Below are 23008 nucleotides of genomic sequence, written 5' to 3'. Positions count from 1 at the left end.
AAGAACCTTTAAAATTCTTTTTTGTTGGTTTTAAAATATTGATTTGAAAGTGCCATGCACTCTAGTCTGATATTATGTTCCCCTCCCTCCAAGAACAACTGATTTGCTTTCCCTTTCTTTGTTATGTCAAGGCTTTAAATAATACACTTCGATTCTGTCTGGAAGCTGTTTTAGCTGTAAGCAGTTTGACAATAGGCTGTGCTCCAGCCATAGCATTGTGTAGTATTTCATTATGAATGCCAGGTGAGCTTATATCTTTCACAGTGCCATTATTTACAGTATAGATTGTCCAGGTCTGTGTTGTTGTGCTTTTGTTTATGTTTTGAATAGCCCGGATTAGCTCTTTTATTGATTAAACCATCAGTTCAAATTTGTAAGATCCCTTTTTTAAAAGACCAACTTACTGCAAGAATTGATCATAGGGTCCACACACACAGTTGAACAGTGCAGCCTCCCTGTGGCACTGGAAGCTGGCCAGGAATGGGGTTTTTACCGTAATGGGCTCTTGGTGGCGCCACTGACCAGAGGAGGCAGCTGTACTGAAATTTGATATGGCATACAAAACTTTTCTGTGTGTAAAAATTTGACTACTACAAAAACCATGGAATTGTACATTTTTATTGTAGGGGACAGTATGAATCATATTTACTGACTTAATATCTTCTTTGAAATCTGATGAAGAAAGTGTATTATCCAGGGAGATTCCTTTCAATTGGTTAAACACCAACTCGCCTATAACCCAGTAATAATGTGCCAATATAGTTATTTGATGCCACTGAATAGATCTCAGTGAGAGAAACCCAACTCAAATATTAGATTTTTTAATACAATATAATTAAATTTAGCATTTTAATTTGAACCATGGCTTGCCATTGACACTATTGAAAACATTTTCTGATAGTAGTTATTATCATATTCATAATTTATTTTACTGCATTTATTTTTTAAAGAGTTTTAGGTCATGAATTGCTGTCTACTGCACTGTTCAGTAAAAAAGGTCATGTGACTGAAAAGCCATATCTTGTGATAGGGGAGTCCGGAGAATGCATTTTCCCAATTTTCTATCCATAATTGGAACTAAAAGCATTCATTAATACTTGGCAAACAACCCATTGAAAATCCCTGAAAGGTATTCCCTGTCATCACTGAGTAGCTTTATAGTGTCTTTTACAGACCCAAAGAAAAATTGAGTAAGTACAATATTTGTCACCAGTAATCTGGATTTTGTCTTTCAACACTTGAATCTTTCCATTTGGAGAACTCTTTGCACAGCTACAATGTACATACGAGTCTAGTTCTACAGGGACATGTGTAGCAACAGGTATGCATTAACAGTACATTGTATTCCAAAATAGATGTACTGGTATCACATTCAGGGTTCTTGAACGAATGTAATCATAGATTATTTCATACACTCCTTCGAGAAGCTGCTTCACTATTTCTTTGCTTTGTATATGATATTATTATTAATAATTCCAAAACCTTACCAAAATTTTGGAAATTGTTTTTTTTTTTGCAGTTTACAATAACAATACTGACTATAATTACAGTAATTTCTGATGAATCTGCAAATCAAACTAACACAGCATCTTTCTCAAGTAGTATTAATTGTTCAATATAATCTCCATCAATAGTCTCAATCTAACAGTGTTTTAATTTAAAGCCTGGATGTCAGACAAGTTATAGTGACATCTGTTTTGAACTAAAATTTTTCATATGCTTGTGATATGACATATGGTTTTCAACATTTGAGCATGAGTAATTTCAAAGTACCGGCAGCCATCCCCCTGTTTGTCCCCATCCCTGTCTAGAAACTCTCCAAAGTTTTGGTGTATACTATTACTACCATACTTAAGTTAGGGTACACTTGAAAGAGGTTTTATTCTAGCCTCTTACCACAATGCAAGGTGTACATGTATCCCTGTACTGAGAGGTCATATGGCATGTGTTCTTGGGAAAGAAAGTACAGGAAAAAAAGGCTTTCCCTAATGTGTTGCTGTAGGCACTCACTTTTGAAGCATCTGTCTAATGTGTCCAATTCAGCAATAATCCCTGCCACAGTCTGGTACATATACAAGGTTTAGGTACAGTGTGTGAAGTATGGAACCAGGTGCCAAGCAATTGCAATATGGAGTGAATTGTACCTACATGTAATACCCACCTGCACAGAGGGTTATTGCTATTATGTTATATCAACATTTGTGTTTAATGGCATTTAAATCGTTTGCTCCGTAGTTTGAGAACCAAAATAGGATAAAGCAGAATCAATTCGTGAGTGTTGGTGAAATGAGAGTATATCAAAATGTGTTCAAATGCACTTGACATTATGAATATTATTAGCTGATGCCAATAGGAGCTACCTGGTATGAAATATGGCACATAGACTCACTCTGGCCTGCCGTATCCAACCAACTGTGAGCACAGTGTCATTGACGGTATTTTATTATTTAGGACCTGTGAAGCAATTCTCTTCCGTATGGTTATCATTGAAAAATGACATTCGATGACTATTGGCCTCTAGGCCATATATCAAAAAAATCTTAACGACATAAAAATAGCATAGCAGTATGTGCAGCAAAAGACTCAAACATTAAATTCCAAAGTATTGATGAAATAGAAAGCTGACAAAACATGTATGGCAGAGATGATTGTTTTCATTGATATCAAAATTTATCTCCCATTTTAAGCTTTCGGTGAATTTTTTGCCATTGTCCAGATAATAATTTTTGGCAGGAAATCTCTTCTTAGAAGCTGCCCAGCCAATTGCCTTAAAATACAATTTTCATGTTTGTTGACTTATTCAAATGATTAATATGTAAAATTTATTTTGAGGATAGTTTGTTGATTACACAGTATGTTCCTAGTGTTGGATTTCATCAGACTTAGACTGTGTTTGTATAGCTTACCTTCCTTTCCCATTTCTTCACAGATGTGATATAAAAAGGAAACTTGAAGCACCTATTTTGTACTTATACAAGATGAAAAGATATTTACAAGTGAAATTTATAATATTTTCATATTTGGATACTGAAATAGCAATGAAGATCTCCAGGTGAAGATGTCAATCTTCTCACAATCAGGTTGGTATTATAGACTATGCTTATTGATGTTTCTCTCCCTCCATACTGGGCCCCCACTCCACCCTATTTCTTCTAGTTCATCAGTCATCCACAAATATTTCTTTTTTTCTCGGAAAAATAATTATCCGAACAAGTAGAGCTGTATCACATCTTCCTCCAGTCAACCATGTATACCAGTTTGATAAAGTCACGTTTTGCCTGGAGTTGAAAAACACATCATTATCAGACAGGCTGGAGACAGCTTGTTTTCATCTTGTAAAGAGAATTGCTTAGCAACATTCTTTTCTCATAAAAATTTTAAATTGTGGTATTAATATGCCCCATGTCAAACTGAATGAATCATCATGTTGAAGTACTTTGTAAAATTTTTACAGGAAATATATGCATCTTGATAGTGATATTGTAATGTCAGAGTGTACATGTATATTATTTTTGAAAGGATACCTGTACAGCTAATGGTGGAAATCAATATAAATATTTCAGTAACTGGTCTCCTCTGAGTTGAGTCTAGAAGGAAATTGCTATGTCCTACCTGGGATAAAACTGACCTCAATCTTCAAAGTCAATGTCATTACTTATGAGGCTTCTACTGCTGTTTTTGTCATCGCAGGTACAGGTGGTGCAGATGTTGCCACTCAGGAGCAGCTTGTTGAGCAGATTAGCCAGGTGAATATCATAATAATATGTAAATATGTATGGAATGTTTTATGTGAAAACATTTTGAGAATAAAAGCTCTCATGTGGTCATTGCAAATTAATTAATTGCCATTCATTTCATACACTTAAAGATTTTCCCTGTTCGTAGTGTTATGGATAAAGCACTCTCTGATTTATGCACGGATTTCCGTATGGCAAGTTCCCATTCCATTGCCCAGTGTTCACCATAATAAAATGACTAAAAGGCTTAACTTTCTCACCGGGTACAGTGCATGTTATTGTCTGCAAGCAGTGGATTTGCAAATCTGATTTCACCAGGAGATGAAATCGTAGGCAATCAGCAAAGCATACAGTTTTTACTATTTCGCTGTGGTGTTTACAAATGGCAGTAAAATTTTAATTTCCTGTTTAAAAATTTTCCCAATAAATATGCGAAGCATTATCTTGCAGGAAATGAAGACATACTACAATAAATGATAAAATCTTTAGGGGACTGTATATAGTTGTCATTGACCTTAGTCATCCAGCTTCCATACCCTTCTAAGGTCAAGGCCTTCTGCATTGAAATCTTGGTCAATAAACTAAACCCAGTCCTTCAAGATTTTTATACCACTGGCACCAACAAATACCATCATGATTCCATTGGGAGAAATGTATCAGAAACATAAAGTTGCAGACATGTCCCATAGGTCTGTGGTAATTCCATCGATCACCATGAGAAAAATATAAAGACATAATTCCTACAAAGAAGGGATGATGAATTGCTTCAATGCAGATTTTTATCATAAGCAGATGACCATATTTCTAGTCAGTGCAAGTTGGAATCCTTTGTTAAAATAGAATCACTTTCATTTTCCTCCTTCCCCTGTAATTTGCCATCAGCAACCTCAATATGGTGTAACCAAGTCATTTGCAGTGTAGAGACAGGGCTACTACACTGAGAAAAGGAATGGAGGGTGTTGTTCAGAGTATGTGTAACAGTGTTAAATAGAATATTCAGTATATTGGTAATTGTGAAACACATGGTAATTGTTCTTTGATGGACAGCAAGCAAATGGAATATTTCAAACCCTTCGTTGTACGCTTCAATTCAGATGTAATTTTCTACTCACCATGACATATCGTCTGTAGTGTTATAGTGGTCATGATTTATAGTCTACAGAATTTGTTTAAATGGTGTATTGGCATTCTACTGAGTAAATCCCTGTGTGCAGTGATGTTCTGTGAAAATAGGAAATTGCCTGAATTCATTCTTTTGTTGGCTGTATTAGGCAAATGGAGGGATTTAATGGAAATTTATCAACTCTGAGTTCATTGCTAACTGGTTTGAATGGACTTGATCAATAAAATTTCATAATGAAAATAATACCTTTGTATAATGTCAATATGAAGGAACTATTGCATCAATCAGTAAGACAAAAAAAACATGGGATATCATAAAAAATGTCAGCTACATTTTTAGTTTAATATTCATGAATTCATCAGAGGTCACTCAAATCATATTGATTGCAATATTTGCTTGTCATATTGATTGCATATTGATTGGAATATTTACATGAACTAGCTTGATCTACCATATTGATAGCTATGTACAGGCATGTCATGTTTGCAACCGTCCCTAAAAGAGCAGATGCCATAAGGCTGGTGGTGTAATATTGAAGTTATAGTTAGTGTAGACTGGTAGAGAAAATACCGTATTGCTCTTAGTCTTATTATAGATGTGGGCATATCAAAGCTTTATATTCGTTAACAATTTTATATGGTTATTTTACATGAAATGTGATTTTGTGACTTTTAAATTAATATTTTCCCACTTTGGTATAACGTAATAGCGTGGCACATCCACCTCTTTCCCAGCCACAATATGGACCCATGTACATGAGATACGGACACTGTAAGTTTCCATGTACCGTATATTGCATTGTGGAAATCCAATGGCAGTGTAGATGTGTAGGGACAGGCAGTGAGTTATGATATAGTCAGACTGACTTCTGATCAATATGCTTGTCACAGTTCCGATATTCCAGGGAGATTTCATTCACAAAATTTAATGAGGTTGTTTAAGTGCCAGAATTTTAATGGAATATGGTGCTTGAAGCTGGTCTGGTTTGGCAGCATCATGCCCTGTGGATACAGAGCATCAAATACTGATATTTCAGTGTTGTTTGGTACATGATCAAATGTAGGAATTAAAGACAACAGTAAAAGCATGGCCTGGATCTGCATGTCAGCACCAGAAGAGGACAATTTAATCTCAAATTTTGAATGTACTTTTTCACTATTTATTTCAACATTATTTTTTGATCCAAAGGTTATTTTATTTTTTCACCCTTAACCGCTCCAATGCCATTATGAAATCCCTCTCTCAAATTTTAGATAATGCTTTTTCATGAAGATTTATATGTCATATCTATAGAGCAGCGGATAATGCCAAGCATGGTTAAGTTGTTCTAGAACATATGTTTTGACGCAATGATATTGTCATTTTCCAACATCATAGGTGTTGCCATTTGCATTACACAGTATTTACTCATGTCATAGGAACGTGCAACTGAAAACAAACTGATGGGCAAATAATGAGAAGATTAAATGTTGATATTTGGTATCGATAAGACTTATTTTGATTTTATACCATTCATAAAGCTTTGATTAATGAAAGCTTCACCATTCAAAGAATTTGCTCTCTGTGATCAAAACACTTTCTGTCGGTTGCACAGTTTCCTGAATATTCCATTAAAAGTGACAATAAATGGACAAGTGGGTTACTGATGCAAAGTGATATTTTATCAAAAGGTTAGAAAACTGCAGACTCAGCAGTTTTATTTCATTGAAAGAATGAACCAGTTTTATCATGAAACCAGGCATGTCCACACTATTTTCCATAATTTATTTCAATATTAGTTTTATCAAAATATCTTTTCTGTAGAGTTTAGATAAAAGAATGACAGTATTACAACAGCAACTTCACTCATTTCCATCTGCAAGTCAACCGAATTAAATGAAATAACAGTGTAGTTTGCATTGGTGTGTAATACCCTCAATGCTGACATGTTTCTGATTATAACAGCATTTGGCCACATCCCACTTTACTCACTTTTCTCATTCCAAAGGCAATCCCTTTCATTTTGTACAACAAACTTACATTGATTTTATTGATTTTGTTTGGGCATTTTTACTGTTTCCCTGATTAGGCAAGTTCATCGATCCCTGCTAATTAGCAAAGAAAGGTATTGAATGGTCTAACTGTAATATGTAATGTACCATGTAGTTACCGGCTTTCAGAAATGTCCGGTCATTAAACATTGCTTAAAACACCGTCCCTGGAGTAGGGTAATTTTGTGTGCATATACATGTAATAGGGGTGCTTGATGGGTTTTCAGATTCAAAAATCCCAATACTCACTTTTCTCATTGAAAATTGGTTCATTAACATGATGTGGACATGTAATCACTTAAATAGCTCCAATTTAATTTTTTGCCAATTAAAAAAACCCATTATGTATGATTATTATTCTCAGTCACAAAAAAACTCAGATTTCATAAGGTCAACGTGGAAACCAAAAGTCTAGTATATCACATGGATATATGCCAGTCTGTAGACAGCAGAGTGGTTCACTCCACTGTCTATGGCCAATTCAATGCATACAAATAGAATATACACTCTAATTATTTTGCATACACTTTATGTAAATGTCAACTCTCCAGTTGATAAATCAATGAAAGGAAAAGCCACATTTTGCAATAATTAATGACAGTTTCATCGAAATTCATCCTCTGAACGCTTTGACAAGGCTAAGGCATATGATATTAAATCATGACCTTGCACAATATCACCAAAACAGTGTCCGATATGTTTGAGGGCAACAAATAATACCGGTAATTGAATTTCCTTTGATGTGATTATGATGTATCCAACATACCTTTTTGTTTTGACCCCTTTTTAATGGTTCTTTCATTAAAATATGAATATGAAGAAGATACAATGAAAAAAATCAATATCTTTAAAAGCATCATTACACAACTTGTTTAGACTTTGTTCATTGATGCTACATTTGCCATGATTTGACCAAAAATTTTATAAAGAAGTAAAAGATTTAACTGATCTGTGATTTTATTTGCACTACTATGCACACATACAGAGTAGAAGCTAATTGGTAATATGAATTAGTAGATGAAATTTTCACTGTAGCTGTAATCCCGTACTTCCATATTTTATTTCCTAGCAGTCATTTCATACATGTAATATTGCTCAATTATACACACTTGACACATTGCATCATTGTTCCAAACCGCTAGTTCCATTCAGTCCTGTAAGATAAACTCAGAAATCAGGGTAGGAACTGATCTATTTCATCAACAGTTCTGTTATGTCTACACCTAACACCATTCTAAAATTTTGAAACTTTGCTTTAATTATTCTTGGCAACACTCAAAATATCAGTTTCTATACAGTATACACTCATATATTTATTCACTCACAAAATATGTTGAGTTGATAAGCTGGTCCTCCAAAGATCTGTGGATGCAAGACCATCTAAATATACTGTTTTTACTTGTGTGTTTCATAATGGCTTTTTCCAAAGTGTTCAATGCAGTGTGTTAAGGTGTCATTGAGGTACCACAGGGATCTGCTTGAACATGTGTGTTCAAAGTGTCACCTTGGTGATGACCCATGACTTTTTTCATGGTGGTCACTCCTCAACAGACCTTTATCATTTACACATATGTCCAGAACACTGAAAGACTGCATTCTTGTAGTGATATTTCCCTCTACGGTGTTTTGTACAGCAACAGATACAGATATGACAAAATTTCCAATTCATGTAAGTTACTTCTTAGGTTTATGTGAAAATTATTTCATTTTCCAAGATAACCACAATGGTTCATCTTGTCAACTCAGCCTGTAAATTAGTAAACGGTAGTGTTATTGTTCACCATTGAATTCTGGTCTGTTCTAGAATTCAAAAGTACACAATAACAGTGCATTTTACACATATACATACTGATGAATGGCTAAACAGAGGGTGTTTCAACATTCTTTTGGGAGTAGAATAAGAACTTATGTTAATTTGCCATTATTTTCTGATCTGTTCTGCAGTTACATTTGCTTGTCCAAGAAATGAAAGATGGCTTCACTGGTGCACTTCAGGAGTTAGCTTCCATACAGCGAGATGACCAGGCTTTGGAGCAGAAAATAGAAGAGAACAAAAATGAGTGTCGTCAAGAGATCAGTGAAATTGCCCAAATGGTCAGGGAACTCAAGGTACGATTGATTGCATCGTGTTAAACAGTCTGAACATTCCAATTTGAAATGCAAATAGTATTACTCAAAGCATTCGGTGTTCATCTAAAGAGGCACATTTGTCATGAAATAAGACAGGAATCCAATTGTTTTACAGTAAATAAACTGCAATGGAAAAAAGAGTGTGTATTGTACCAAATAAGACATATTTTTAGAACAGTTGATGAAGCACATCAACAGATATGCCTCTATCAAAAGAAAAAATGCATCATCGTTGTCTGCATGAAATGTGCAGCATGGTTGATAAAATATCAGTGCATAGCCATGGCTGCTACTTGACTCCTCTTGTCCAAAGGGATGATGGACGCAGGTTTAGGACGTTTTGGATTAATTTTGTAAAGAGTGCATGACCAAACTTGAAGAAACTCAAAATAGTTGTTAGCATGGCCATGTAGTAGCCAAAATGCAATAATTATTATAATTAAAAAATTACCTGGCTGTTTTTTCAAAGACACATGCCAAAGTATAAGCTTGATTCTAATTCAATGCTAGCTATAGAACTATGCACATAAGTACATGTCACTGTTAGTGTTTTTAATAGCTTCCAATATATTTTATGATGTAATTGCCAAAAAAGACTATTAAATAAATATGGCAAGTGTGTAGAAGTTATAAAAAGATGTTAAGAAACACACAACGTGCTTTTTGTACACTATAGTAAATTCCTATTTTGCTCTTGATGTTTGACATGATCAATGTAGGATGAATTCAGCAAAGTTCAAGATCAACTTCAGGTCACCACAGAGAGTCAGCAGAGCCTGAAAGAACAGGTAGAGTATCTTCAGTATGAGAGAGATATTCTCCTGGAAGAGTTGGAAAAATCTGGATCCATCTCAGAAAAACTCAGGTAAAGTCTGCTGGCTCTGTGTTCTCTCTCTTCTGTTTGAATATTAGCATTGGTCTTGTCTGAAGCCTTGTACGGGTCTTGTAGCTTTCAGGATTTGGTATAGCAATTGTTTTCATAGGCTGTCCAGTACTTGCACAGAAGAAAACAACTACTAGCTACCAAAAGAGCTGGAATTTTAATAAACTCAATATAGAAGCCCTATAGGTTTTGTGTACATTATAAAATTACCAGATATTGAAGGAAATAGAAAATTGTCTACCCTGTTGGATCATCCTGTATATTAAAACAATGAACTTGATCATTGCTGTCATCATTATTTTTACCACAGCATTTTGTCTTTCTGAAAGAAATTGATTAATATTTCTTCCAGTATTTGCCATTTGAAACTTTATAGTTTTGTGTTTTATATAATTACTTCATTTTGGTTTGATGGCCTATTGAACAATACCATTTTGACCTTGACCTCTGTTCATTGAATTCTGTCATTTTCATGTTGTGGGGAATATTACTAACAGCATTTTTGACATATATAGAAAGATATAAAAGCATGTGCAAATCTGAGTATGTGGTACATTCCCATGTCAGGGGAATTTGGCAGGAGTTTGTTGTTGTCAATGTTGACTACTTTTGGTTTCATTCCATCATGTATATAATTGGTGTAAGTGAATCCATTTACTGGTAATTATAAATTAGTGAAAGTCCTGACATGACAGTACTTCATTTTTTTACTCTACACAATTTTTAACATATCATAGAAAGAGCCATCAGAAACAGAGCTTCCCTCCTGAAGTCACCGAAAATGATCATTCCGATGCCAACGTGGACAATCTCAGAGAGCTGAAGGACAAGAATGAAATCAATGGGAATCATGTCAGTCGTCCCGGTGACAGAGGTGATGGAGAAAGCAACTGCAGTCAGCCGCTATCTCCACCTTCCTATAGTAAGAACATACACACCGGTAAGCAGCTAGCTGGTTTCATTTCATTCTCACTGACAATTTACCTAGGTCACAGGAGTTTCCACCCCACAAAGCTGATTAATATTTAATAAGTGAGATCCCAGATGTGAATTTATCATTTCCTGTAATGTGCCTCGAGAGACATTTGTGTGCATGTTTGATTGTCGGAGCCTTCATGCACACACAAATGTAAGCAGGAACAATATTTTGAGTTGCTGGTTGAATTACATTTTTGTCACTGACAGATTGCAAGTAAGACTTTCATGAAATAAATTACAACGTATTTCAATTTCAGTGCTGTCTTGTATAAATTTTGCAATAGCATAATTTACAATATGAAACTTAGCATTGATATTTACCAGTAACAAGAGACAGCACAGTCAGTGTTTTAGGCTGTAATTCAATACACTATTGAATAATACATGACAAGGCATTGTGAACAGATATGAAACAACGTATAATATTATGAGAAACAGAAAGGAAAAAAATTGAACTTATATTTGAATATCTTTTAAGGAACAAAATTTGTCAATTCCAATAGCATTTCTGCTGTGTCTACTGGTGAAAATTGCCGTTTAAAACATTGACTGCATTCCTGTATCACTCTTGAAAACTGATTCGAAAATAAACCGCCATGTTAAAATATTCAAATTGATTTTATGTAAATATAAATATGAGTCTAAAATGAGATTCATTGAGTTGGTGTTCCACAATGACATGAAGCTTAATTTCTCATTATCCGTCTGATGATCGCTGGATTCTAATTAGTTGTGACAGGATAGTTCATGGGTCATGCGTGTCAATTACCTCTTTACTCAAAAGAGCTATACTCATGTCTGCTCATCTAACAACCCGTTTATTTTCATACTTTAGGCAATCGTGTGATGCATCATGTTTACAACCACATTCTGTCACTAGATGGCGCTCTACTTTATTCATACTTTTGTTTTAGTCAGTGAGCAGAACTTTCATGTTTTTCCCAATTTCTTACAAGATAATTCTTGATAAATTGTTCGGAACAGCATCTATAACTGGCTTTTTGTATGCCAGGAGATCAGGGCTGAAATGAGTTTTCAAAAAAGTACAAATAGATATTACATTATCTTTTTACATTTTACATTATTATGTTTTACAAATATAATGTGACACATGAAAGTTTTCATTTTTATTGAATTTTACTTGTAAAGAGAGTGCATTACAATATTATCATTTATAACGCTATTATATTGTTTTTAGTGTGGTATGAAACATGGATAAAATGGTACAGTCTAAATAAACCCAAGATGTTTTAAATAACCAGCAATAGTTACCCTGTGAACCAGCACTTTTGTCCACAAGATAATCTAAAATCAGATAAAAACATGTGAAAAGTAACTGAAATTAACAGTGACGATGATATCACATGATATTATTTACAATTAGGAGTTTTCTGACAAGTAAAAAGAAAAGAATCGGTTTGTTTGCCATGTTTCAGATTTCACAACAACAGACGACAATCAGAACTATGAGTCAGATTCCTCCATCACTCATGCAGCAACTCTGAGTCTAACACTCAGCAAATCACTTCACAACAAGTGTGTCAAGTCTCACCTGTCATCAGATGAAGAGGAGCAAACATTACCAAACGGCAACCAACAAATAAACCAAGATGGCTTTCAGCTCAACAGAAATGAGGTACAGCATTATTGACAAACAGCCAAAAGAAAAAATAGAAGTTTAAAGAAACGGAATTATATCAAAAGTTGGAAACTATACAGCCTTTCCAACTAAGTACTTATCCACCCAGGGACAAGTACTGTTTCAATGATTGAGATAAACTGAGAAGTCCTGTGTTCAACTTTGGTCAAAGCTCCATACCTGTGACTTATTTTTATGTTTTCCAGAATTGTTGTTTCATCTGCAAATTACATTTATTATTCTGCAACGAACATCATATTTAGAATGTGTAGTCTTCAACTTGATAATACATGTGTATGTGTGTATTAATATCTGATGTCAGCTGTCAGTGCAAAACCAGAATTCATTCATCAACAATAATATTGTACACAAATATGTACAATGGTGTTGACAAGGCTAATAGTATTTCTCATGGCAAAATATTATTTTAGGCAAAGATTCAGAATGTATATTTGTGTGAGAGCACAAAAATTGTACCGTTAATACACAACCAGTAAAACATTTAGTGAGCCACTGCAAGTTTCTGATATTTTATGTAACCCTGTTTTCAGGGCTCTGGGGCATCAAGGAACAGTTCATTTGGAGGTCACGACACTGTGATGAGACGGTTATCAACTCCTTCAAAGGAACTGATAGCAAAGACCAAGAGACAAGAGATAGCGCTTGATATCCTAGAGACGGAGAAGAAATACGTGAGCTGTCTGTCAATTCTGGAGAAACATTTTGCTGTTCCACTGAGACAGTCATCCATCTTGCCAGCCAGAGATGTGAAGTGAGTTGATTTACACTCCCTGTCTCAATTAAAAATCTTTTCAGAGAGCAAACAAATTACCAGGCTAACAAATCAAAATGTCAGAATTTCCATAAGTCAATGGTGAAAGATGCTTTTTCAGTTGATTTATCAGATTAACTCCCTGCCCAGCATATGCTATGTGTCTTCAGTTCTGAATTTGAAAAATCATTACAATTTTAAACCTTTAACTGATTTGTACATGAGTCACCATGGTTTTCACCATTCATCACTTGATTCTTGACACAAAAAACCCCAGTAATTCAGGCTTGGAGATTTGCTCTTTTCTCACCTTCAACAGTTGAACGTCCTCTGAAGTCTGCTGTCCTCTCCTTTCTACAGCAGACATTTGAAGGAACTGAGTTGTTGCGGGTACAGGTCCTACAAGTCTCTCTATTTCTGATTTTAATCAATTTTTTCATCAAAACAAAGCTTTTTATTTCCTATATAGTGTACCGGATACATGAACATGTGTGTAGTGACATTCACAATAAAGCAAGCCATTTAGCGTGCAACTTTGCATATTCATCTGTCAATTTGCTCCAATGTACAAGTATAAATGTTCATATATTATATATTAAGCCCAAACATGGGACTATGTGCCCGAGGGCATGTGACCATTTGCCCGACGTAAGGAGGGCAAATGGTCTCCTGCCCCAAGGGTACATAGTCCCATGTTTGGGCCTCTCTTACACATTTTTCACTCAAAATATTTAAATTTATTGGCAAATGATAATCCAATGCTTTATTTCCATCTTAGACAAAAATCCGTTAACAATGGAACGATTTTCATAATCGAATGACACAATGATATATGTATACTACTATTATGCGGTTTATCAATTTTTTTCTGCAAAATTTTCCAAAACCGGATTTCCTGTGCAAAACATGAAATTTCGACATTTTTATGTAAAAAAGTAGTAAAGTTAAAATAGTTCCGGTTCACTTTCAGTCCAATGATGACTATGTGGCCCACGACGTCATCGACGAGTTACCATTGAATAATACGGGTCGCACAACATTCGACATATGAGGCATGTAATAATATACATATGTGCATATGTGTATCTGAATATATGCACGTGAATTTCATTAGCTATGTGTTTGTTGGTTAGTTTGTAAGGTTATCTAATTGTTTTTCAGTCGATTCACCGTGAAAACTTTTAGAATAATGAGACAATTTCTGCCAACGTTAGTTCGTAATTTGTACATGCCAAAATGATACGAAATATTTCTCTGAAGTATTCCAGTTTTAGTCCCTGAAGTGTTTCCAATTATTTTCAGTGAATTATTGATATCATTGATATTCTTGGCAATATACCCAGCATTCCTACACAGATCTTAGCACTGCAATGGAATCTCATCTCTCACACTTTTCTCTCATCTTGTGCAGTGCGATATTCCCAGCCTATCTGAGTGTCTTCTATCAGAGACACCAGGTGATCTTGAAACAGATTGAAGAAAGAGTCCACAACAGGAAGTATGAAGGCATGCTTGGAGATGTGTTTGCCAGGCTGGCTGACCCCAGCAGTGTAAGTTGATTTTATGAAATCTACTGTATATTTGTCTGTGTTACATATTGTCTGAAATTGAACAGAAAAGTTCAAAGAAAACCTTGTGAAGATGCAGTGCTGCAAGTTTACTTACAACTTCACTGATTTAGTTATATACAAATTGTACAGTAGTTTTATGATTATAGTTGCAGAAGTTAGGGATAATGTGTGTTGGATGTAATGGCTATTTCTATTTGTAGATGTATGTGTAAAATTTATTCAAAATGGAAATCACTTGCAAGAAAAATTGACTTAAAATTTGTCAAAGTCACTAATTAAGTTGCAGAAACATTGCAAATGATTGAAAAACAGTACAATATAATGTAGGCAAGTCATTCTGAGAGAGATTTATAACACAACAAGCATTATTTGGCTATTTGATATTAGGAAACTTGATGATAGAAGTTTTAAAGTGCAAGTATAGAATGCCAGTATAAGTCTTGTAAAAAAAAACTGTGTGAGCTTCTGAAGTAATGTTCAAATCTCAATCAGCAAGTGTTATATCAATTTATAAATCTTCAATGAATACACACACTGGAATATATCGCTGCTGTTCTTGTCTCATGGCCATATTTTGTCTTGTCCAATCACAGAGTGGGTGCTGTTCTGTCTAATGGCCTATTTTGTCTTGTCCAATCACAGAGTGGGTACTGTTCTTGTCTCATGGCCATATTTTGTCATGTCCAATCACTGAGTGGGTGCTGTTCTGTCTAATGGCCATATTTTGTCTTGTCCAATCACTGAGTGGGTACTGTTCTTGTCTCATGGCCATATTTTGTTTTGTCCAATCACTGAGTGGGTGCTGTTTTGTCTAATGGCCATATTTTGTCTTGTCCAATCACAGAGTGGGTACTGTTCTTGTCTCATGGCCATATTTTGTCTTGTCCAATCACTGAGTGGGTACTGTTCTTGTCTCATGGCCATATTTTGTCGTGTCCAATCACAGAGTGGGTGCTATTCTGTCTAATGGCCTATTTTGTCTCGTCCAATCACAGATTGGGTACTGTTCTTGTCTCATGGCCATATTTTGTCTTGTCCAATCACAGAGTGGGTACTGTTCTTGTCTCATGGCCATATTTTGTCTTGTCCAATCACAGAGTTGGTTCTGTTCTCGTCTCATGGCCATATTTTGTCTTGTCCAATCACAGAGTGGGTACTGTTCTTGTCTCATGGCCATATTTTGTCTTGTCCAATCACAGAGTGATTTACTGCAGTGCTACAGTAACTATGTGACAGACTTTCCCAACTCCATTGATATGATCAACCATTGGAACAAGCAATCTCAGAAATTCAGAAAGTTCCTGAAGGTGAGTATTCTCCAGAGATTCAGACAAGGCAATTGTGACTTGATGTCATCCACATTCTCTGATATTATCATTTTTAATCCACTGAACATGAAAAATTAAAATATAAACACTCTAGGTGTTTGCAAGAACACAAAGTTTTAAATGATGCAAGAAATAAGACTATTATTCATAAATATTTCCTGCTGAAATCACTTTATTGTAGTCGTGAAAAATTAATGTCAATTTTGTCCTTGAGTTTTTGTGAAGCTTCAAAATTTTCCTGTTCCAGTGATAAAATTCACATCCGGCACCTTTTATGATGTTCTACAGCATTCCCTGAGGTCCAAGTCTTGCTGTTCAGTGCAAGGACATTCTTAAACCTTATGTCAGCAGGATGTTTTATAAATTGATTTTTCAAGAATTCTCATCTATCATAGCCTCCCTGCCCTGTAGATGTAATGAAATTTTCGTAGAATATATATACCTTGCACAGACCAAAGTGAAAACTAAATGAAAAGATACCAACTTCTCAAGTTGTTTGTCCATAGGCAGATAGGTAGCAGAATAATTGAAAGCAAGTATAGAATATTTGAAGATCAAACAAAATCATTATTCCAGCTGACTTTTTGATATCACATACAGAGCTTTAATGTAGAAAATTGCAGTATGTACAGTGAGGTATTTTTGATGTTAAAAAGTTAAAAATGAACACATTTTTTGCTGTTTCTTTGTTTTCAAGAAACAACTGACTGAGTTAGACATCACTAACATTGGTTTAGCTACATATCTCTTGGCACCATTACAAAGAATACCAAAGTATGTCCTACTGCTGCAGGTAAGTGAATCAACTTGCTTCAAAAAATATAGTCATATATGCACATTCATTCATTCATATATTAATTAATTAATTGTTTATTTGTTTGTTTATTTATTTATTTGTTCCATCCATCAATTCATTCCATTTTACAAGCTCATACTGGTTGCAGTAGATGTCCTTTTATGAATGTTGATGTTGAAAAATGCACAGGCGCACAGCTCTGGGAGAGTATTGTAGAAAAATCCTGAGCACTTCAATATTAGACAAATCCCTCTCTGCAGGAATTGAAGACAGTTCCTGCAGTGACAATACATCATTGATGATACACTCCTAGTAATGAAAAAGAATGCCCTATGGTGATGGATATTGTGTGTACTTCTGTGGGTCAACCATTGGACATTACCTTACTTAGTTCACTTTGTGTACATTTGTGATGTGTTTGATCATTTATGTGTGTGTGTGGTTTAGGGAATTGGTGACTCACTGTTTTAGGGTGCAAAGCTCATTCATGAAATTGTAATTTTTTTTAACAGTTTAGAACAAACAATTTCACATGTTGGTGATGATTTCATGTGAAAGTGCCTTTGATCAAACACTTTCAGTCTATCAAACTGAGACCATGGCCATCTTTGACTTTCCATGTTGTAATAGCAGTTTAACAACTTTGTTCGATGAGCATAAACTCAGATGTAACTTTCTGCATTCATGTTTCCAGCAAATGTTAAAATACACAGAGGAAGATAACCCTGATTACTACTACATGCAGAGTGCCATACAGGGTCTCAATGACTTCATCAATAACATGAACACGGCCATTGAAGATGCCTTCAAGATTTTAAACAACTCACGACAAGGCCAGTCAAAACAGAGGTAAGCAATTTTTTTAAGGCTTTGTGATATTGTTTGACATAAGGAAAACAATGTTAGTGTCCATTAGCAGATAGTTGTCTTATTGCTTGAATAAAGCTTTAAATATATGCCTTGTATAGTTTCTAGAATTCTAAATAACCTGACTAGGTAGTTCGTGTTTCTTTCCCATGTTGTGATGTTGAAATGTAACTCATTACATTTTTGCAAGACTCATCCTTATTTATTTTAATATCATTGTTGCATATTTATTTGCTCATTTAATTTGCACCATTTTATTATCATTAATGTATGCACACCTGTATTGTTGTTTGTTTGTGTATTTTCCTGTGTATTATATTTCTCCCCTATGTGTAAACCCAGGGACAGTGACGTATCTCAGTTGTCCAGTCTATCCAGCGGTAGCCATGATTATCGCAAAACCAGCCACAATAGCACGGCTCTGTCTACATCCTCTCGCAAAGATAGCGGATTTCACTCCATGGTACCCTCCATGGATGACTTTGACCTTGAAATTGACAGCCTTCTTCCTGATAATGACAGGTAATGTTCACAGCCAAAAGGAAAGTGGGAATATGAAGTGGTTTGTAGGCAGTGGTGCACACGATGCTAGTGGTCATGTTTGTGGTGTGTAATGGTGGTTTACGGCAGCAACAGAAAAAAATGCATGCATAATCAATCGGTGGTTAAGCCCCGGTATTTTCTGCGGTTTAGCTGAATCTGTGTTGATGAAAATTTGGTGAAATGTGTGGATTGAAGAAACTGAAAAAAGCTGCTAGATTCTCTGTTATGTCACGCCAGTCACTTTCGTAACTTCAGCCAAATTCAGTCTGTGCTATGTGGATTGACTGCAGTTAAGGCCAATGAGTCGTTACAGTTGAGTTTTCAAAAACATTTATACATTCTTGAATCAGGTGGATATAATCAGATTCAAGGTGACCCATCTCATTAGGGTGATGAAAATTACTATTATTGTGAATACCTTCTGTGGCATAACCAGTTTGATTGTAGCTACCCGATTCCCTTGGAGAATTGAAGCACAAAATCTATTAGCTACTGATGATGAACATTAATGTGCAAATCAAGGTAATTTGTTATGATAGATGGAGCTTAGTGTGATTCAACCTATTACATAGATACTCTACACGAAATATGTTAATTTTGTGAAAAGTGTTTAGAGAGCAGAGTAGACAAGACTGGTAAGAACAGATACAAAGATAGTATTTCTACTTCCAAAGTATACAGTTTACATACTAGATTTATTTAGGTCTAGTGACTTCACATTGCATTCCGTCAATCTATGACTAGGGAATTGGTTTTTGACAACGGTGGGACACACTTTTTTTTTTGGTCATCTTTTGTATTGTACCGTATCATTCCTATCCAGATACCATTATCAGTGCCGTTTTTGTATTTTACCATTGTTGCTGGATTTTCTTTGCAAAAAATGCATTTTTTTCTTTCAACTTGTTGTTTTGAATTTCTTGCACATTTTTAGTGAGCGGCTCTTATAAGTGTTGCTAATAGTTTGTCAAATAGTCAGCATAGCATATCCACAACATTCCATCTACTGTAAAAACATTTCATTGTATCGCAAGTGGGAAATGACATATGATAGTATGTGTGCCACACAGTGCGAGTGAAGGACATACAATCTATTTTGTTAGTGGTGCCCATATAAAAAAACAAAAAACCAACAAAACCAAGATTGAGTGAGTCAGATCGAAACACAAGCAATTTCCTTTTTGTCCACTCATTTTAATATGCAAACAAAGTATTATCATAGGTTTTTACAGTTAAAACAACTTAATCCTTCTGATATAGAATTACAGCAAAACAACTTGAGTTTTCACAGAGACACCAGGCATGTGTTTTGTCCCCTTTCATACAGCTTGTGGTTGTGTTTTGTTAGTGTTTTTAATTGGTGAAATCGAGCGTTACCCAGCATTGCATGGCAGTGTAACAGAATCCAAAAGTCATCAACTACTTCTATTAATTTGTACACTGAATGAACATCAATCCCTGCTTGTCAGTACACGTCGTAGCATTTCTACTCCCAATCAATGATACCATGTGAACTTTTGCAGGTCATCTCTGGACAAGCTACGCAGATATAGATTCCACAGGAAGTCGGCTAATGAGGAAAAACGACACTCGGCTGACAAATACAGCCCTGAAGACGGTGAGAAAATGACTCTATCGTTCCATCTTAATACTGCCAACCCTGTTGAGACCCAAATCCGGAGGAGGCGGAAGGACAAGTCTCACGGAAGATCACGGCAAAAGGCATTGTCTGTAGGCCAGGATGAGACTGGTCGGATCACTCCGAACTCAAATTTGTATGGAGGGCCAAGTAGGTCAATGACAGACACTCAGCTTAACATAACTGCTGCGACGGGAGAAAGTTTGCTACCTCAGACGCTAAGTATGTACAGCTACCAATCACTGCCAGAGAAGGATTCATATGCAATGCAATACCCCAGTTACAATGCAAATGAACAGCAAACTAAGGGGTCCAGTTTTCTGAACATGTTTGATGACAGTAAGTATTCCAGTGCACGGTATCTGGAACTAACACCTCCTGAACAACATGGAGAACACAATGGACAGATTAATGGCACAGGTTACCCTGTGGTGGAACCACAGATGAACATAAGTTACGGTCAGTCAGACTTTGCAAAGCCAAAGCACAAATCTGACAAACCGAGGGGCCTCCCAAAGCGACCAAGTTTTGGTATCTATGGTAACAGGGATGAAGACTCCACGGTTTACATCCCTTCAAAGCCTGGGCAAGGATTGTCCAGAAAAGAACAATATCGCCTGCAGCAACTGCGACAGCAGCAGCAGCAAAATGAGCTGCAGTATCAACAAGAACAGGGTCATCAGAGCTATTCACCAGTAAGTGACAGCCCATCACCGATAACACCCACAGGCAGTCAAGAGCAACGATACCAACCCAGGCCGACCAGTAGGACACCTATATCGACAGAGTACATGAACTTATCATACAGCCATGAAGGAATGGACGCACAGCGGGCGTCGACGCCCTCAGATGAACTCAGCAGACCACAGGTAGTGACAGGTGTGTGGGACGATGACAGGAGACAACAGAGGAAAAAATGAAAAGTAAACGACCTAGAACAAGGCAGAAAGTCATTGTACCAACAGAGAAACAAACAAAACGACCTTCACTGCGTGATTCTCTTAGAACAATATTCTTCAAGAGAAGGTAAGGCTATACATAAATAACATCGTGTTTTCAGCATCCCATAATACCCATGATCTTTGCTATCCCATGATCCACCAGCATGATATTGCATATGAAATCCAGTATCCGGTTACACTACTTGTGACTCTGTTGACTATGATTACAGGGCGTACACACACAATAAATAGCATCATATGAAAATGCCTGAATTCCACGAATTGATCATGTTGCCATGGCCACCTGCAGCTGTTCATTGTCTTTACTTAAGTAGTTGTACAAGTGTGCCCATGATGTGGAGAGGTTTTAATTGTAGCATCAAGATCTATAGTCATGATAGTGATATGAAACCAATGTATGCTTCACAAATGACACCAGCAATAACCCAGAATTCATACGTGTGTCTGCAGTTTTGTTAATGTCAATCTGCTTAGAGATTGAGGAAATAAAATCAACAGGAGGAAAGGTTAAAACCTAGGACTCTGATTCATCAGTGTGCTGAGTGTTTCATCTCCATATAAGATCATTGCTTGTTTGAGACCATTTGCAGACCGTAGTGAATGCATTGTATTGATGAAGATCCCTGGAAGCTGATGGTTGTGTTTCTTTAAGCACCTGGCTTGCCTGACACATACCACACACAATGTTCTTCTTCACTCTCCTGTAATTTATTTTACTCTTTCCAGCATCTAACAATCAAAGTCTAACTTTTATTTTCTTAATTTGAATGCAGTAACTATATAATCTAGTTTTTAAGTTTACCATTTGTTCTTCTGTTATATTTTTATTTCACATCTTTAAAGTGTCCCAGTCAATGATAGTGATGAGTAAGTACATACTAATCACGTTGACAAGAGTAACTCTACCTGCATGTTGCATGTTTGATGGTAATGTCTTTGGCTCATGTAGTGCAAATTTCTGTTCCTTATATCTTTTGCATTGGCGATGTTTTTCAAAGCGGTTCTGGCTTGCATGTATAGTCACTTAGATGATGATCATTTTAGTCCTTTTCAAAATAGAAATCATCACCCAGTTTGTAAACCTATCCATTGTAACTTTGGTAAAACAGAAGGGTGTTTTTGAATTGGTTTTTGACGGGGAGTTAGTCCAGCACTTGTCTTGTAGTCGTGTAGATCTAGATTGATGTTTTATTGCCCTGTATCATTTTATATATCGTCTATCATGTAATATCATCTGAAACATTTAGGCATTAAATATGCTTTTATGATTTCTTTTCCATTGTTGTGTCGTTGAAAGAATTTTCACCCACCAGCTGGTCTTCAAATAATCATCCAAATGACAAGTCAAAGTAAATCATGGCAATAACTTTCAATTTTAGACATTAAACTTGATAATGTGTAGAGCAACATGCCATCTAAAAGTAATTCATTTGACCAGTTTTTTGTGTGTGGTCATAAAGAAGCTTTGAGTTTAATTTAGTAAAGTATTAGTGTAATTTTTAAGATATGTACTATCTCGCAATATTGGAAATGTAGTCTGGGACACATTGACAAACCTGCTTACCATCATAGTTTGTAGGTGTACTCTGCCCGTCTAAAATTTTATCACAAATCTATCTCTTTTACTTTTGTGTTTTTTTTGCTCACTTCCCACTGCCTGGGTTTGCAGTGCTAATGTAGAATTTGCTTTCATATTATTTTCAGCCGTTTGCTGTGCCACACTTCTCACTTTAACAAGGACAGTTGCTGTCACTTTGGATGATTTCTTTCAATATTTTGTTTTCAATCTTGACTACAGTTTCTTGCTCTACTCCCAAAGCATGTTGAGATACACAGTACTCAGCTTGTCAACTCAGCCTGTATATGTACAGACTGCATTGTTATTGTTGACGAGTGAATTTTGGTCTGGACTAGAATTCAAATGTAAACAATAACAGTGCATTTTACCGATATATATGCAGTGTCGGCAAACTAAATAGCATGCGTTTCAAATGCTTCTGAGAGTATAAC

The 23008-nt window shown here is 35.8% G+C and overlaps 2 protein-coding genes across 4 annotated transcripts in view; one reads left to right on the top strand and one right to left on the bottom strand.

Annotated features, from left to right (window-relative positions):
• The window catches only part of LOC139150144 (small ribosomal subunit protein uS12m-like), a 629842-nt gene that overhangs the window by 45767 nt on the left and 561067 nt on the right, over nucleotides 1–23008 (bottom strand). The gene's annotated exons all lie outside the window — the stretch shown is intronic.
• LOC139150137 (rho guanine nucleotide exchange factor 33-like) overlaps nucleotides 1–23008 on the top strand; it is a 34738-nt gene that overhangs the window by 7877 nt on the left and 3853 nt on the right. The window contains exons 2-15 of one of the 3 annotated variants that reach the window (XM_070722315.1): nucleotides 2930–3080; nucleotides 3691–3746; nucleotides 8835–8999; nucleotides 9740–9885; nucleotides 10641–10843; nucleotides 12318–12517; nucleotides 13072–13292; nucleotides 14704–14842; nucleotides 16063–16170; nucleotides 16889–16984; nucleotides 17682–17836; nucleotides 18197–18376; nucleotides 19921–21062; nucleotides 21842–21865. In XM_070722315.1, the coding sequence (XP_070578416.1) occupies nucleotides 3059–3080; nucleotides 3691–3746; nucleotides 8835–8999; nucleotides 9740–9885; nucleotides 10641–10843; nucleotides 12318–12517; nucleotides 13072–13292; nucleotides 14704–14842; nucleotides 16063–16170; nucleotides 16889–16984; nucleotides 17682–17836; nucleotides 18197–18376; nucleotides 19921–20956 (2727 nt within the window). In that variant the 5' untranslated portion in view covers nucleotides 2930–3058 and the 3' untranslated portion in view covers nucleotides 20957–21062; nucleotides 21842–21865. The remainder of the gene's footprint in view (nucleotides 1–2929; nucleotides 3081–3690; nucleotides 3747–8834; nucleotides 9000–9739; nucleotides 9886–10640; nucleotides 10844–12317; nucleotides 12518–13071; nucleotides 13293–14703; nucleotides 14843–16062; nucleotides 16171–16888; nucleotides 16985–17681; nucleotides 17837–18196; nucleotides 18377–19920; nucleotides 21063–21841; nucleotides 21866–23008) is intronic. The other 2 variants (XM_070722314.1, XM_070722316.1) reach the window with 2 other exon arrangements.

The sequence above is a fragment of the Ptychodera flava genome, chromosome 14 (assembly GCF_041260155.1).
Source record: "Ptychodera flava strain L36383 chromosome 14, AS_Pfla_20210202, whole genome shotgun sequence".
Classification (NCBI taxonomy): Eukaryota; Metazoa; Hemichordata; class Enteropneusta; family Ptychoderidae; genus Ptychodera; species Ptychodera flava.
This window is presented reverse-complemented; position numbering and strand designations above follow the sequence as displayed.